This window comes from Bemisia tabaci, chromosome 1, assembly GCF_918797505.1.
Source record: "Bemisia tabaci chromosome 1, PGI_BMITA_v3".
NCBI lineage: Eukaryota > Metazoa > Arthropoda > Insecta > Hemiptera > Aleyrodidae > Bemisia > Bemisia tabaci.
In genome coordinates, this window is record NC_092793.1 from 71,398,646 (window position 1) to 71,416,699 (window position 18,054).

Here is an 18,054-nt window from a genome sequence, read left to right on the forward strand (position 1 = left end):
GACTTTGTTCAAGATAAGAGTCATTTTATCAAGGCAAAAACGCAACGAGAGGGAACGGCTATTTTTTAGCTTATGTTAGCGGAACTTGCCTATCGGAGAAAAAACTTGTCATCCGCTACCCACGACTGTTTATTTTGAAATATTTTTCATCGAAATCATGCATGCTATTTGTTAAAGGGTAAGAACCAAGTTAGAAATCTGGTGCTCATTTTGTTCGTTCCCAAGGATGACAGGACGTGCTGCGTTTTTGTTGAGAAACTCACGACTGTCCCACGCTCACGACCGTCACAAATAGCTAAAATTTGAATAGGAAAAACAGTGTAAAAAAAATAAATTTCCGTAAACATTGGGACCGTATACGTTTTCAAATCTCAGAAATCGTCCAGAATTATGGCCAGTCCAAGCCTGAACTGATTACGGAAATGGCAGGAACCGTCAGCCAATCGCAGGGAATCTCTCTCAAGTCGCGTCGCTCGTTCACCCGGAGAAAAGGAAGAAGTAAAAAGGGAAGGAAGAAAAAAGGAATAATGGATAGAGGAAAGAAGAATGGAGGACGCTTCCATTTAATAATTATTCAGAACAAAATTAACACTAACTGCATAGTATATGCTTTAAAATTTCGACAAATTTCTGGAGGAAGCCCCCGGATCCCACCTACGGTTACAGCTCTTACGTTCTCTCTAAGAGGAAAGGTGCTACGTTAGTCCCGTGAGTAAAGCTCATAAAACGTTGTTCTCGCACGAAGGAACGTAACTTCATTCCAAGGTTGCAAAATTTACTTAGACAATTAAATTTTTTTCGAGAATATACTTGCATAATATTCGTCAAAAATTCGTCTGGTTTTTGCATGAGATCAGGAGAAAAATTAGTGAAATCTTCAGTCAGAAATTCTCAAAATGCAGTATGCGCGGAAAAATCTGGCAACACTGAAAAAAGGGGCTTGGAGGATAAGGCGCATCAGTGCAGTTTTTGAAAAAATTGAGATATTATATGAGTTCAAGTAAAACTAATCATAATGCATATTCTGTGAAAAATTCGCTCCCGAATTCCAGTTTTAAAGCATCAAAATGACAGTTTGAACTTTCTTTCCGCCATATGGATGCATGTAATTTCGAGAATTCAAACAAGTATTTCTTGGAACAGCAAAAACTGATATGCGCCCTGGCTTCCAAGTCCCTCAAATGCAGTTACGTTCTTTCGTGGGAGAAACGACGAAAAGCTGCCCACTATTGAACCTGCCCCCCCCCCCCCTTTCTTTCATAGAGTACATAGAGTCGTAATGTAATTGGGAGAGCTGGCGCCACTTTTAAGCATTTTCCATGTCCCGAATTCCGAGACTCCTGTGTGACGCCGGGTCACTTTTTCGATACATAATCGATTGTTTGCGATACACGGGTACCCGGCTATCCGATGACAACAACAACAACAACAACAACAAAGGAGATAGGAATTACCACGTATTCCACACCGCCATTTTGGATCGAAAATGTATCGAAAAAGCGACCCGAACTCGGCGCACACGGGGCTCGGAATTCGTCGAGCAGAACATGGCGCCAGCTCTCCCATTTACATTACGACTCTATGTACTCTTGCTTTCTTCCCAGAGGCCGGTTTTGTAAAGATAGAGTTCACAGTTGGGGGATGCGAAATAAATGTGAGGCGCGAGAATTCCCTATCAAAGAGAAGAACATGATGAGAAGGCGGTGAGAAATCAGATCTGTCTTAATTAAATCATAGCGCAGAAGCGCATCAGACTGAGACAGTAATAATTCACTTCCACAATAGAATTGCAAAATTGGAATTTAACATTTAAAATTATAATTCATCAAACGGTGCAAACCTGCTCCGGTAAGTTCTGATTTTGAATGCGAGAAAAAGGACGAGAGGCTGAAAGATGGCGCAATGAAATTTTTTTATTTCAGATCAGTTTTCAATCTTCAATTTCAGTGATCAGTGCGAAGTGCTCTCGTGCGTGAGAATACCGCGTGACCAGTCGCTCAGTGGATCTTCCGGCAATTTCAGACCGTTACTTCTTGTAAGTTTGCAACATCTGATTGCTCCGAAGTTTTTTTCTGTCAAGGATACAATGCAATAATAATTGGTCCATTAGAAGTCTTCTCTCGAACGAAATTCGATGAGCCAGAAATAATGGCGTCTAAGTCTGTTGTGCTAAGGAAGAACGCCGTATGTGCCTTTAGACGTTGCCAAGTTTCCTTTGATAAGAACCGACTTTATTAGGACAATAATGTGAATATTTTTTTCTCAAAATTTCGTTCCCAATTCAATCTAAAATAACTGAAAGTTTTAAGGAAAAATACGCTTAACTTTTCTCGAGAATGTATGCTTTATCCAGAGAAATATGACAAATATGACAATATGAGGAAGAACATACGATGTTCTTCCTCATCACGGCAGGAGTATTGATCATTCAGATCCGTCTGTCACTGTGCTTTCTCGGATTTTTCTTTCACACATCGATAGCCAAAATGCGAAACCACATATCTTCATTATTGTGTTCGAGAATTTCCGTTTCACTTTATCGTAAAAATTTTGAGTCAGATTCAAAACTTTTTGATGAGAGTCAATCGCGCGAGAGAACAGTTGCACATGTACAGTTCAAATTAGTTTTAGCTGACCAAATCGATTTAGTGGATGTAACATTTTTGGTGAAATCGACCAAATTTTGGTAAATCGAATTTTGGTTAAATACACCAAAAATCAGGAAAATCGTCTGCGTTTAAAAAAGTGCCTTTCGTGTGATTAACACACTAAATTGTCGATTGCGACGTCTATGTTCGACCCTGGCCGTCCGTGTTTACGTTTTTTCAACCAAAAGATTTAGTTGATTTGACCAAAAAATTTCATCAATTCCACCAAAGGAAAAAGTGGCTAAACGGAATTCGCAAAAATGTGTGTTACTATGAGTTTGCCCTCTCCTCCTTATATTAGCGCAAAATTTTTGTTACTAGCTCCTACTGTGTGAATGTTGATAGTATTCCAGTCGATTTGCCTACAACACTAGTTACTAAAACTACTTACATTTATTTGTTTGCTTTTCCTCCTCATGAATCAGGACCTGCCGAAGTTTAGGCTTTCAAAAGTTCAATTTCACATGCTGCAGACAGTTTTCTTTGGTTTTACATGGATTTTGTTGAGCTTTGTTACCCTCGAGCTCCTGCTACGATGGAAAAGATGGCCTCTCATGAAGCATCTAATCTCGGTCAGAGAACCAGTACGATACACTCTGCCCATTTTAGGCCATGCGAGGGTAATAATGGGCGGACCAGGAAAAATTATCGCAAATGTATCCAGACTATATGAAGAGTAAGTAATTTTTCACGGTCTCCATTAAGATATGGGGTAATTAGCCATATGGCATGAGGCTAATACCGATGGTCAAAGCGTGACGCCATACGCATCTCTAAAATTCCTACATTTGTAGAGAGCCAAAAAACTGTTAATCTTTGTCTATTTGGTAAACAGAGTCCGAAACCAACCATAACCACAAAGCATCACATTATTCGACAGGATTTTCCACCTCCTTTATTTACTTTAACGTGTTTACTTTATTTACTTTAACGTGTTCCTTAAAATGTTTCTTTAAATAAAAAAAAAGAGACGGACAGCTAAACGAGCAAAAGACAATATAAGGGGCTGAAAGAGAAAATTTTGGAAATTCAGATTATCAGATCTAACTAACTCATGTTTCACTAAATTTGAATTTTAATGCGTTCAATTTTTTTTTGTAGGATGCGCGGTGCCAATTTCAAGGTCTGGGCTTTAAATAAGGTTTGCCTTATTATTACGAATCCGGATGATATTGGTTTAACTCTCGGGAGCCCACATTTCAGAGTTAAAAGCAATAGTTACGCCATTCCACAAGAGGGTATAATGGGTCACGGTCTTTTTACCATCGATAATATGACCTTATGGAAAAAAAATAGGAAACTCATCACTCCTGCTTTCCATTTTCAGGTAAGAAGGTTTATAACTGCAATTATTAAATCGATAATCTGCGCCCGCTGTTGAAACAAAAAAATGATCATCGAACTGATTACTCGCTCGGTATTTTCCACCCCTCAACATAGTATCCAAAAATATTGACTTGGTATCTCTGTCCCCCTGAGAACCCCCTGAGAATCCTTCATCAAATAATGCAAGCTTTTTACAATAACTGAGCTGATCTAGAATTGTAAAGGTGAAAGCAGAGGCGACGCTATTGCATTGCAACTTTGCAAAGTTTTCATTGAAAATGTATTTCCTTTACCAGGATCGGACTGGTTCGCATCTGAGGGCGTAGACCCTTGGCTGGTTAAAGGGGCGTGCTGTGATATCTCGAGGTAGGGTAACCTCTACGTGGAGAGGAATTCAGAAAATTTCGGCAAAACAGCACAAGTTTACGCTATTTCCAGGTTCAAAGTTTATTAATCGCACAGAGTAAAAATTGAAAAATTGAACGTATATTGAAGTAACCGACGGACTGCTAAGACGTGGGTCTGAAAATCCATCCGGAAAAATAATCAGACAAGAACCAGAAAGAAGAAGAGCGAATCGAGTATTAACACAGCCGAAGACATATACGTATTTGGGCCTCGTCTTTAACTTTTTCCCTGAATCTAAGCTACACCTCATTGACAGCATAATTATATAAGAGCATTGAGAGTTCACGCTTTGCGTCATCGCGCCTTCAATTTTTCTGATGCAGCACGGACGTCCATCAAGTACGAATAGTTGTATCTCTGCGCCGTTGTAAAAGCGCATCCCTCCCTCTATTTCCATATTGTGTTTGTTTTCGTTGGTCGTATTCGAAATGGTGCTTCAAGCACTACGTGAGTAACATAGCCGAGGGTGGGAGAGAATTGTATTCGGGCCTCTTTTTTAACTTTTCTCCAGAATCTGAGCGGCACCTCATTAACAGCATATAGCAGAGCATTGAGCAGAGTTCACGCTTTGCGTCATCGCGCCTTCAATTTTTCTGATGCAGCACGGACGTCCATCAAGTACGAATAGTTGTATCTCTGCGCCGTCGTAAACGCGCATCCTTTTCCTCCTTCTGTTTCCATATTGTGTTTGTTTCCGTTTGTCTTATTCGTAATGGTGCTTCAAACTAGTAGCATAGAGCAGAGCATTGCGAGTTCACGACTCATACCATCGCGACTTACATGTTTCATGTGCAATGAGGACATCCTCCTTGCGTGAATCGTTGTATGGCATTTAAAATTTAGATGTCTCTCATTTTTGAATTTTGCGATAAATTAAGGTTAAGTTTGACCGAGATATGCTATGGTATGTCCGAATCGATAGTCATTTTGGAAAGGAAGAGATACGTTTAAAGGTCTCTCAAGAGGTGTATAAAGGCACAATCAAACGGATCATCGCTTCTGGGGGAGTTACACGTAGCGAATGAAGGGTGGAGATGATAAAGCGCCTGTACGTCAACAAAAAGGTGAAAATTTCACAGAAGAGTGTTAACGCTTCAGAAAGTATAGTTCCTGGACCTCTGTTCGCCTTTATCATGCGTAAAAGCACCTTTCTGTACCCCTAACTCTTTCTTCTCCCGTTCATTTAAGAAATTTTCCACATATATTCTCGGTCGTAATTTTTTTTCTCTTCTTATTTTACTATCTGTCAGAGAGGCGCGTTTTTTGCCCGCCATCAGCAATCTGCCAAATGGCAGATTTGCCGTATGGCCAGTCCGAGCCTGTCCTTCACACTGGCACGGTTGCAAATTTTTTCGCGAATCATCTTACCACTGTCCTTTGGAAGTTGAAAAAAAGCCTTAAAATTTTCGATGTAAAACATTCATTTGTTAAAAGGGGGAGAGGGAGAGAGAGAGAGAGGGGGAGGGGAGAGAGGGGAGAGAGAGAGAGAGAGAGAAATGGTGAAAATTTGAAATGTTACAATGCAATTAAGCTCCTGAGGCTCTATCTCTCCTTTTCACGCACGACTTCTTGCAAATTCCTCGTTTTGAAGGGGAGTCTTGTTCTTGATTTGCTCTAGTAAGTGATCACTTACTAACACTGAATAATTCTGATGTCTCTCTGAGATGGTTTACGACAAACTCAACTTTTATCTTTCCCCTTTATTTCTTTCACTCGTTGTTAGTGTGCCTTAAAGGTAACGTATTTTCTTTCTCTCTCCCTCTCCCTCTCTTTCATTTTATTTATTCAACAAGTCACTTGATCTCCTGGTCTGATCGCTGAAATTGCATCTTGTTCTATGCACTATTTCATTTTTTTAAATTTTTTTTTTTTACTATTTTAGTATCAGCAACGTTTTATCGATATCGATGTGTGAGCCTAATTAGAGGAATTTATTCGAGTGTTGTATTAATTTTTTGTAGATCTTGAAAACATTTATTCCAATTTTTTACAATGAGACAAAATCGCTGGGAGGTCACCTGATGAGAAGAAAGGAGCGCAATGGCGAAGTTGAAGTGAGTAAGCCAATAGGACTGTGCACTTTGGATATGATAATGCTGAATGCAATGGGCCTCAATGGAAATGCCCAAGAAAGCAGCGATCATGTTTTCGTTCGTGGTTATGACACTGTCATAAATGTAAGTTGTTAAAAACACAAAAATTTTATTTCCCCTGAGCTATTATTCAAAGGAAACCTAATCTTTCACTGATAGAAAAATGTATGAAGTCTTCAAAATTGCTTATTCTAGGCAGTGTATAGGCGTGAATGATCGATTATCGATATTTTCCCATTTGAAACTACGGTAAATACTCGATTATTAAGGTGTTCGCTTCGGACGCTCTATTGATCGACCCTTTTCCATAGGTTTAAATGGTAGATTAATCGATACACTGCAAAGCACGCCGCGCCACTGATTCTCGGTTACCTCTACCACAGAAGTTAAAGTTTTTCGCGTGTGAAAAACCATTAATTCTTTGTAATTCATACTAATGATACAGATAATTTAAACAAAAAATTTGATGCTTGATCAAGAGATTCCATGCTTGTGCTTAATCAAGACATATATTATCTTTAAATTAATTTACACGGAGGAAGGAATTCAGCGCTACTGAAAGTTTATCGTTCATCTTTTAAATTAAAATTCCATGTATCATATATTCGCTCTAGAAATTTCAAATTAATTTTGATTTTTTTACAGGTTTGGTGCGAGCGAATGTTTAAGCCGTGGTATTTGAACAAGCAGATTTACAATTTATCACCACTGAAACTCGTTCATGATAAGGCAATGCACGATGTACAAAGTTTTGCGGACCAAGTCATACTAGAGAGGTTGCGGGCCAAATTCGCTAGATCCGAGGATAGCAAAGAACGTAATGTAACGGAGACAAGCTCATGTAATGATGACGATTACATCAAGCCCCGGGAATCGAAAGTATTCCTCGATATGCTGTTAGATTACGTTTACGGAAACATCGATGAAGATTACATGCGAAAAATGATCGAGTGTTTACGGAATAATGAGGACGACAATGGTTGTGCCTCGAAGACGTTGAGCTTCAGCATGGAGGATGGCATCAACGAACGGAGAATCTCTGAGCTGATACAAATGAATCGTCAAATCAGGGACGAGGTGATCACAATTCTGATTGGCGGTCAAGAAACGACAGCAGGAGAAAATAGTTTCGCCTTGTTTTTGTTAGCTCTTCACCAAGAAGTCCAAGAGAAGGTGAGAATTTATTTGTGAGGCGGATTGTTTTAATTTAATTATCGATTGAATTTTCTGCTCAGTTTCTCCGGAAAAAACAGTAAAATTTGGCTACATAAGTGCGTGATATATATTTCACCTTTGAAATGGTAATTTGATCAATTTTTCGGTGAGAACGATTCAAAATTGCTCCTGAGATAACTAAATTTTTCGAAATTTTCGGGGTTGACCTCCCCCCCCCCCCCTCGAAACCAGGCAGTTCCCCGTACCCTCCTTTAAAGCTGGGAAAGTTTCACGGATATACTATTCGGTGGGGCGTGTTTGGGTACCCCCTAGAACTTCTCTCTTGATGAGGTGTCATTCTGCCCGCCACAAAAAGCTTCTGGTTTCTGCCCATGCTTAACGTCATTTCTTTTAAACCTCCCAGATTTCATCTGTGTCTAAATAATATTCAGCGAAAATCCCGAGTAATTGCGTCATTTCTTTCTCCCTTGATACAAGAAAATGGGAGCGGAGAATTTTGCCTTTTGAATATCGCAAAGAATGAGATATGCGTTCCTCCAGTTTCACCGATGTATTCTATTATATTATTATTATACTATTTATTAGGATATGCCTTTTAACCAAGTTATTAATTATTAAATGTAAATTTATGTTTTCAGCTGTATGCCGAGATGGAGGATATTTTTGGTGACGATTCTAGACCCCCGACGTATGAAGATCTCCAGCGGATGACATATACGGAATGCGTGATAAAAGAGACCATGAGACTTTACCCTTCTCTGCCTGTGATAGTGCGACAAGCAGAAAAAGACACTATCTTGTCTGACAAAACAACGGTTCCAAAAGGTTAATGCACTATCATTATATCCTAATATAGTAAAAAATGAATACACAGCTCGATATTATATTGATCAATTGGACTGCATTTTGAAATTTAGAACTATAAATTCTGGCTCTTCTGGAAAAATGCTTATGTAAATAGGGAAACTAATGGCACAAACGTTGGTTTTTAAACTGGGCAAGAATTTATAGTTCCAAATTGCAAAATGTAGTCCAATTTGAAATCTGAAAAAAAAGGCTGAAAGAAAGACAGAAAAACGCAAGACGTTTTGCCAGAAATTTCTGGCATTTTCAATCGATGAAAAGGCATATAGCCCTGATAGGCTAATAGGCGAAACTTCTCAATTTTTGTCGTTCTTTTAGCCTAGTTTGCCCAGATTTCAAATTGATCATTATCAAAATTAAAATATATTAATATGTGGCCCTCTGTGGGTAGAGGGTTCTTTAAATAACACGACTTCTCTTGAGGTAACGTGCTTGAGAGCCGATTTTCGGTCGTTAGTTGGACTACTCGTTTAACAAGATCGAAACATTAATCGGGCAGTGCTTTATTGAAAAGGGAGAAATATTAGCCTCACTGTCTACATTTTCAGAGTCATCGATTTAAAAGTGTATTTAATGTTGTTCCAGGATGTGCCGTTGGATATTTCGTGTTCGGTCTTCACAGGGATCCAAAATACTACGAGGACCCGGAGAAATTCATACCAGAACGATTTCTACCCGAAAATAGTAATAAGCGACATCCGTATAGTTTCATTCCGTTTTCAGCTGGAATGAGGAACTGCTTGGGGTTGAAGTATGCCATGCTCCAAATGAAGACTGTAATTTCTACTTTAGTTCGGGATTATAAATTTTTTCCTAGCGAACGGATGCCCTCCATGGACTCAGTTGATTTAGAATTTTACACGGTTTTGCGACCCAAATCTGGGTTATGGGTTCGGCTAGAACGAAGGGATAAAACTTGAAAGCATAACCTAAGAGCCCGCAGTTCTTTTACAAAACCCTCGATAAGGCAGGAAAAAACTAGGGGAATTTGACGCTACTAGATTTTTCTCTCTTCCTAGAGAATTGCCGCAAAATTTTTGGACATACTTCTTGTGAAAAGAAAAGATATTGAAACCTCCTGTCTTGAAATCACCTGTTAAGAAATAATGGTCTTGACTGCTAAAGTGGCAACTCTCGTCGTGGTCCTGTTGAAAAACAAGGAGTTGTTGACTTTAGGTACTTAAAATTGTTACATCTCTCGTGGCACAAAAAGAAAAATTCATAAAAAAATTGTCGTGAAAAACAGTCGAACAGACTAAAAAGAAATATGTATATAGTAGTATTTATTTTACGAGGCGTAAAAATTCCATTTCACTCTCCTGAATTTTTGTTACCTCTTTATTTCCCAATCTTGTACATGAAATTCTTGGGCTATGCTCATACTTTTTTACATGCTGTGGTACCAGAGATGTTCTATTCCTTCTATGATAATTTATTTGTAAATCAATGAGCTCTACGTGAATGTAAAGAATATTGCATTGTAATTTTTTTGTAAGGTTTTAAAGCAAATTGCAAGGGCATTCCAAGCAATGACTCGCTGTGTGAAACTCCTAAAAAAATTTGCAAAAATTATCTATTTTTAAACTTGTCTCATAAATTATTTAGGGGCCTATGACGGCTTCGGGATGTTTGAAGATTTTTCTCCCTGAGCTCTACAAAAAGATCTCCATCACATGTCCTTTAGCATAAGTTAATATTTTCAGTAATGGCTCCACGTAAAGTATCATTTTACTTCAAAATGTAATACATGTATTAAAAATTATTGACGTGTTTCTCAAATAAATCAATTTCAGTTCACCTCTAAATATATTATTGTGGTAGTTGTATTTCATCGATAGTGGGAAGTAGTGGATGAGAAGAAGAAAGAAGGAAAGAAAGAAAGAGACATGTGTACCAAGATATCTAAAAAATGGGTTGGACGGTGAAAAGATAAAGGGCTTGTGCGAGCTGGAAAATATAAGTTTCCCAATAAAATATTGATGTCAGTTTCACTGCCTTTTCGGGTTTCAACCTGCTCTGCAAAGCAAGTCTTTTCTAGTGTAGGACTCGATTAAGCAATACATTTACTTTAATTAAATCAGATTTAAAGCTAAACCAGACTTTAATCATTTACAAACCAGTCATAATAGAATTATTCATTTTGACGAGTGGTCAAACCTCTTCGTTGAAAATAAGTCCTAGATCACTTAAAAGGAGTAATATGCTGACATCGCTCACTGATCGAGTTCATTGAAATTCGGATGTAAATTGACGGAATTCACGTCGACAGTGGGCGCGGAACACACCTTAACAAATTCATATTGGGTTCTCTCAGTTGGCCGGGCTCAAATTGCTACTCCAAAAAGTGAATTTCTAAGATTTATTCATGATTTCTTTGTCCAAATCCGACGCTTGCAAAGGACTTACCTATCAAGACTTTAGGAACCACTCTGCTTTCCAAACTGGTTTTCCGAAGTGATTTTTAGAATATTGAAATGAAAGCCTTTAGAAATGATTGTTAAAAATACTACCGGAGAGCTCTTTAAATTATTTTCGTGATAGTATTGTCATCAAAAACATCTGACAATATTCTAGGAATACAGATTAAATACTGCTGATTTGCAGGGAAAATGAAGCAACCAGATAGTAACCATTCGCACGTTCGCCGCAAGAAGATTTGATAAAAGATAAACGATTGTCAAAACTGAGCAAAGAATATATATTATTCATTTTAAAACCAACACATTCAGAGAGGTTTTTCGAAAATATATTCAAACAAGAACAGATAAATAAAATATGTTAACAATAAAACATTCTCTCCTCTTCGCTGAGACTTGAAATAATAGAGACAGCTTATTTTACTGCGCTATATGGACGCCTGGAAGGAGAGATGTAAGACTTGATTTTGCTGATTGTCTCATGGCATACCATCCGGTGATTCTTATTTCACATGAAAAATATTTAAATTAATAGTAACGAGCATTTGACTGGAAATCGAAAGTGATTATTTCCGTTCAAAATATATTAGTCTCTTCAACGAGTGATTTAAATGCACCAGCATCGCTGAATACAGGGTGATCCAAAAGTCCCTTCCACCCCCTCTAACTTTTTACCTAATTGAGGTAAAGATTTGAAACTTGGGGATATTCCTAGGTCAAAGGGAGCTACTTTTTGGCCCCCCTAAAATTTTCAGGGGGGCCCCCCTTGGGGGGGGCAACGGCCCCCAACTTTTAATTTTCAAATGGGAAGACCCCCTTTGTGATAGCTCGTTTGAAAGAGCATAAAAAAAGAAAACTTTTCGCGCAAACCCGAAGTCAATATCTCAAACCGTTTCAAAATGGCGGCCGGTTAAAGTTCAAAATGGCCGAAAATTCACACCGGTTATTTGTCGATGGATTTGCGCGAAAATCGGTATGTAGGGGTATTTTGACACGAGAAAAACGAATTTGACGTTAGATTTTCAAAAAAACCGAAATTTCCAAAATGGCCGCCGGTTAAAGTTTAAAATGGCCGAAAATTGTCACCTCGGTTTTTTGCTGATGGATTTGCCTAAAACTTGGAATTTGAGAGTATTTTGGCATAAGATAAACTTTGAACTTAGATTTCTAAAAAATCAATTTTTTTTTCATTTTGAACTTTAACCGGCGGCCATTTTGGAAATTTCGGTTTTTTTGAAAATCTAACGTCAAATTCGTTTTTCTCGTGTCAAAATACCCCTACATACCGATTTTCGCGCAAATCCATCGACAAATAACCAGTGTGAATTTTCGGCCATTTTGAACTTTAACCGGCCGCCATTTTGAAACGGTTTGAGATATTGACTTCGGGTTTGCGCGAAAAGTTTTCTTTTTTTATGCTTTTTCGAACGAGCTATCACAAAGGGGGTCTTCCCATTTGAAAATTAAAAGTTGGGGGCCGTTGCCCCCCCAAGGGGGGCCCCCTGAAAATTTTAGGGGGGCCAAAAAGTAGCTCCCTTTGACCTAGGAATATCCCCCAAGTTTCAAATCTTTACCTCAATTAGGTAAAAAGTTAGAGGGGGTGGAAGGGACTTTTGGATCACCCTGTATACTAACTTCCTCTGGGATTAAAAGATTAAATCACTGGACTCCTTTGGAATTAAAATTATCGAAAGAGCACTGGTACAAAATTGGCGTGAAGTCTGCCAACTAGTGGGAGGACTTTTTCAGCGTCTGTTACGCATATTCTATACGAGAGAGGATAAAAAAAAGCACATAAGCTTCACTAATTAGGGCGCCGCTGTGCTTTTTCTGTGCTATGGCTTTTAACAATTAGTTAGAGTTATTAATCTGTATGGTACAATATTTACATCTCATGGATTGTGACCTCCACGGGGTAAGGGATCTGATTGCGGATAAATAACAAATAAAAATTGAGTTACCTTTTGGTAACAGTCTATATGGAAAAATTCGAACATTTTGACGAATCAAACTGAGTTGTTAAACCAACTACAGTTATGATGGTTTAAAACTTGAAAACGACATTGCCGTTAAGAGAGGTCGGCTTGAAGATTTGATTGGTAATGTTTGGGGCTCCAAATTATCGGATTGAATGTGAAGTTACGCCCTATAGTTACCAACACATTACTTAATTTTCACCATTCATTTTCCCAAACGCTAAACAGAATTTTTTGTCAAAAACCCAAATGCTAATTTAAATTAATTATGCTTAATTTATGCTGAATTTTTAATGCACGTTGGCTAAAAAAACTCCAACATACTGTCGTACAAGTGCGTCTACCGCAATCAGTTGGTGCAAATGCTAATTGTCCGAAAACATTTTGCTCTTGAACGATTTGCCTTCGGGCACGAAGTTCCTTTTCCCCGTGAGTGATCGTACACATATATAAAAGCTAGAGTCATTATCACAAAATTTGAAAAAAGTAGCTCATCACGATTCGATGGATGGTAAGATCACATTGTGGTGTGGTACCTCCATACAGGCTTTGGATACGAGCTACCTCCATGCGGCCAGGCATACAGTTAATAGGCTAAGGTAGGGCATTGCTAGAGGACTCGACATGTGCGAGCATCCTGATCGCATAACTGCAACAAGAAATATAAAAGTAAATACAATGACAACTTTTTAAACGTGTTGCGAGTTCTGCACTTTTTATGAGGATGCAGAGTATAGCTAAATGCTCAGAAGCTTTAAAGTGCGAGACACAAAAAACTCTTGACATCAAGAACAAAACAAATGGCTTCCCCGCAAAGAAACAAATGGACGTATTTATGCTAAAAGGAACTATGTGCAAGTGGAAAGATGGGGTGTGCTCGTGCAAACTGCTTAAGAAACAATGTAAAAGTGGATATAGCTCCTTTTGAGAAAATGGAAAAGCGGGATTTTACATTAAATCAAAAGAAATTGGGCGCTAACCCGTGAGCCGTGGACATGTGACGAGCGCCTTGTGCACAGGGCTCATGAGTTAATGCGCACGGGGGTGATCAAGGCGGGCGGCTTCGTCGACGCTGACGTCACTGGCGCTTTATATTTCCCATTCATTCTTATGGCCCGATCACTAACGAGCACATCCCATCTTTCCACTTCCACATAGTTTCATTTAGCATAAATACGTCCAAATGTGTTTTGGGGAATGGTGAAATACGAAAAAAAAGTGATAAACGTAAAGTGACGGAACTAAAACTTTATAGGCAATATATACTTAAGAAGGTCAAAACGAGTTCAGATGGTGGAATCACTCGTAAGGCGGGTTGCCATCCGCAAAATATACGGCGACTTATGAAGCGAACGTGAACAGCCGACGCGACACGACACACATGAGTTCGAGCATTTAACTACTCGAATTCAGCCACTGCCCGGATTTATTAAAGAAAAATAAATGAAGCCATTGACTATTTTCACCGAACATTATCATTTAAAAAAAAGACAGGCAGGATTCAGGTCAAAACGATTAATCCTAGAGCAAAAAAACATTAGTGGTAATGATTGCACACAGGCGAACATTAGAGGATGATCTACTTGGAGTGAAGGATGGTAGATTAAAGCCATGTCCACACTATGCTACAAATTAAGGCCAAAATTTTTAAAAATTAGCATTAGAAGGGAAAAATGAACTTTTAATTGGTTTGCATTTTGCAAAAAGGAACCAAGAGCATATTACAATGTTGCTAGGATAATGCAACTTTTTTTTAACTCGCAAACGTAAATTGATCATCTAAACAAGTTTTATCTTTACTCTCAATAGACTACGAATTCAAGAAGAGAATTACCTTTGTAAAAATGTTTTACATGATTTCAGTATTTTCCCCCAAAGAATGTGACATGCACAACCCCAGCAACATTGGAATGCTTTTGGTTCCTTTTTGCAAAATGCAATCCAATGAGCAAATATACATACATCAAAATATCTGCCAAAAATTCCTACAGACAAAACTTTAACCCCCTCCCCCACGCGCTTCCAGGACTTTATGTCCACCTACCTTTAGTCCATTAAATAAATGTCCACCGCTATTTATGTCCACTAAACGTTAAAACCAGTCTTTATTAAGACCACATGATTTAATGTCCAACCATGAATATGTCCAAAATTGTCCAAATTGTGGACATGTTAGGTCCACATTTTTTTCTTCTCATTTAAATGACAGGAACCACCTCAAAAATAAATGCATACTACTACTACCTTCATTCTTAAAAACATTTCATTCATGAATCAAGTCATGAAAGAGAGCACACTCTAAGAGCAGATAAAAACATATGTTCATGAGGACACTGTACGGATATGATGAGATGAAAACCAAAGCGGGAGCCTAGGAAACACTCCAATGCCAAATTAAACATGTTTCAGTAACAGATGCAATCAAAATTGAAAGTCCTCTTTAACTAGTTATTTCGTGCGCCTTCAATCTTGTAGGATACTGTGCAACGCCTCTGACGCGAAATAGTTAATTAAAGCGTTGCGGCGCGGCAGGCAACCAGCGTGACACGCGCATAGGCGCCTACAAACCTAACGGGATACTTCACGCGTTGCGCAATGCGTGAAGTATCCCGTTAGGTTTGTAGGAGCCAGTGCGCGTTCTGCGCTGCTAACACGCCGCTCCGCTCTGTGTTAGGCTCTAATATTTGAACTCGCGGAGTCAGCGTTTTTCAACTCATGATTTTGAAATGTTTGCACTCTCTGCATTGATTATTCCCTTTTAAACTGATGAAAAAGAAATTTGTACTACTGGAAAATATAATGTGTTTTTTGTAAATATGGTAGTGGTTCCGTGTCAAATTTAATGATTTCCAAAGCATTCAAATTTATTCTTTTATGTTTTGGGCTTTTACTGTGCTGCAGGCGTGGTGTAAGCGCAACCAAACGCTCAAAATTGGACGTATTTGACTCAAGGAGGTCGATGTACCATGAGTCAAACACAAAAAATTGCGTGCTTCTTAGTTTTTTTCCTCTTGTATTAATTTTTGTATAGTTTCTTTCATCACAACTACGGCTCATTGATATTCATATCGATGCCATTGCTTGGAAAAGGTTTTACAAATATTTACCACGTTTTAAAAATGTAAATGTTTTTAAAATGAAGTAATCAATTTCATGAAAAAAAAAGAATGTACATTTAAGGCGTATTTTATATCGGAAATTTCAAGGATAAAAATGAAACCAAGTATTTACCAAAGACAATTTGAAAAGATGAATCAAAAGAAGAAATCAACATTTCATTTAAAATATGAGTTACGATAACAACACCTCATTTTCTCTCTTAATTTTCTCATTTCGATATTCTCAATATAATTTTACACACGGACTAAAATATGACGCTTCAATTTGATTTTAGTGGACTTTACATTTGTGGAATTAACTTAGTGGACGTTTAAAAAATGGACTTATCAATAGTGTGGGCTTCAGAACTGTGGACGTAAAAATTGTGGACGAAAAGTCTGTGGACGTTAAACAAGTGGACATAAAGTCCGTGTACCCCCTACGCACCTTCATAGTAAAATAATAAATAACGACCAATGTTTTGGCCAAAGTGTCAGAAAAATTGATTTCGCATTTTTTCTATTATCACAAAAATTTATACTTGGACTGGCACCGAAAAAAAAGTACGATCTACTAGGGCGTCTTCGACGATGTTTTCTTCTAGTGAGTGAGCTGATGTAGAGCCTGCTTTCTGCACAGTTCAGGAGAAAATCCATCACAGGTTTTTCGAGACGTTAAGTTCAATGCCTGAGTCAAAGTCCGTCAGCTAGAGTTGCGTCGTACAGCAGAGCGCGTCGATGAAAAAAATCGGACAATATACAGAAACTTGAAAAGCTTCATCTTCGTTGATAATAAAACGTGATGCATTCGATAGTTTTGTCATAAAATTTTCTTAAAATAGCCCCCCTTAAAATTAAATGTCTTGACGGAATTAACACCGAATTTCGCAGTTTTTCCAAATACGTCGAGTCCGACCTCTCGCAACGTCTCGTTCCTTGTGCGTCGCTGCCTTTAAATTAAACGTCGCTCTCAAGCCACTCTTTCAGCTCCATGACTTTTCTCCGTAATGAATGACTTTTTTAACCTCAACTTCTGACTCAAATAACGGATTAGGCTCGTCTGAAAGCTTTTATGTGTTAGGACTTTTCCTCCACAGTCCGCGCTCTCCCTTATCCCCACCCCACTTTCATCGAAAAATGTGTCGAGTAAATAAACCCACGGGGTTTACCATAACTTCAACCGCAAACCGTATCAAATTTCTGAAGCGAGGAACTTTTTAATTATAATAATTTCTATCCTTCATTCTATTATGAGGAAATGTTAATTTCCTTCTATGTGCGCTTTTTCTCTCCATCTTTTCCCCACCCCTATCTTTGCCCAATACCCCCTCTACCCCCCCCCCCCCCCCCCCGCGTCAACCACTTGTTGCTCGTCATCAGAGTTATATCATTGTTGCTTAATACAACGTCATAACGTTAAGATGTCCGTTGATAATGTCGAGTGGGATTAGTGAATAACAACATCAATGCAACTTTAAATGACGTCATGCGGACGATCGTTGTTTCTTTTGATTTGCCATCATTCATAAAATGACCCGTTGCAAAAAAATTCTCCTTACACTCCATAAACAACCTTTTTCAGTCCCGCGCAACGTCGCGTCTTCCTCACAGACTTTTTAGAACGAATTCGGACAATTTTATTACATTCTACAATTTTATTCTTCGATACATTTACATCGATTTTTAGTTTGCATTGAGTGTATAGTGCTCGTGAAGAAAAGGGTAATAAATATGCGTGATTGTGCACTAAGAGATTAAGTGACGCATACTGTTGTCTTGCATTTTTAAGAGATGGTGTTCATGCGCCCTTTTAAGATTCGTTTATGACAGACAAGAGACTATTCTAGTTTTACTACATAATGAATAATTATACTAATTAAGAAATTTGAAACATTCCAATGGACAAGTATGTTTTTGCACTTTTGCTAGTGTTTTAAGAATTTTTTAACTTGATTATGGGGTGGAACTAAGTGTGAATCTTCATGTAAATGTGTTGCATTCCGCCTAACAGAATTCCGGAGAATTCAATGATAGGGAGAGTAATTGAA

General features: G+C 38.3%; 2 protein-coding genes across 2 annotated transcripts in view; one reads left to right on the forward strand and one right to left on the reverse strand.

Moving 5' to 3' along the window:
• Window positions 1-2,413: 2,413 nt before the first annotated feature.
• LOC109033096 (cytochrome P450 4V2-like) lies at window positions 2,414-11,052 on the forward strand. The gene is made up of 6 exons (XM_019045531.2): window positions 2,414-3,324; window positions 3,750-3,975; window positions 6,344-6,559; window positions 7,121-7,648; window positions 8,290-8,476; window positions 9,101-11,052. Exons 1-6 carry the CDS (start codon window positions 3,065-3,067, stop codon window positions 9,433-9,435), a joined length of 1,752 nt encoding a protein of 583 aa, XP_018901076.2. The 5' UTR covers window positions 2,414-3,064; the 3' UTR covers window positions 9,436-11,052.
• A 137-nt stretch (window positions 11,053-11,189) lies between these two features.
• The window catches only part of LOC109033099 (uncharacterized), a gene marked incomplete at its 5' end in the record, with an annotated part of 112,612 nt that continues 105,747 nt past the window's right edge, over window positions 11,190-18,054 (reverse strand). Inside the window, one exon of the mRNA XM_019045534.2 lies at window positions 11,190-13,557. Coding sequence (XP_018901079.2) covers window positions 13,469-13,557 — 89 coding nt within the window. The remainder of the gene's footprint in view (window positions 13,558-18,054) is intronic.

Coding starts and splice junctions, on each gene's coding strand:
- LOC109033096 (XM_019045531.2), top strand. CDS start 3,065: ATGAATCAGGACCTGCCGAAGTTTAGGCTTTCAAAAGTTCAATTTCAC. Junction 3,976..6,343: donor CTCCTGCTTTCCATTTTCAG/GTAAGAAGGTTT, acceptor AATTTTTTGTAG/ATCTTGAAAACATTTATTCC. Junction 8,477..9,100: donor CAAAACAACGGTTCCAAAAG/GTTAATGCACTA, acceptor ATGTTGTTCCAG/GATGTGCCGTTGGATATTTC.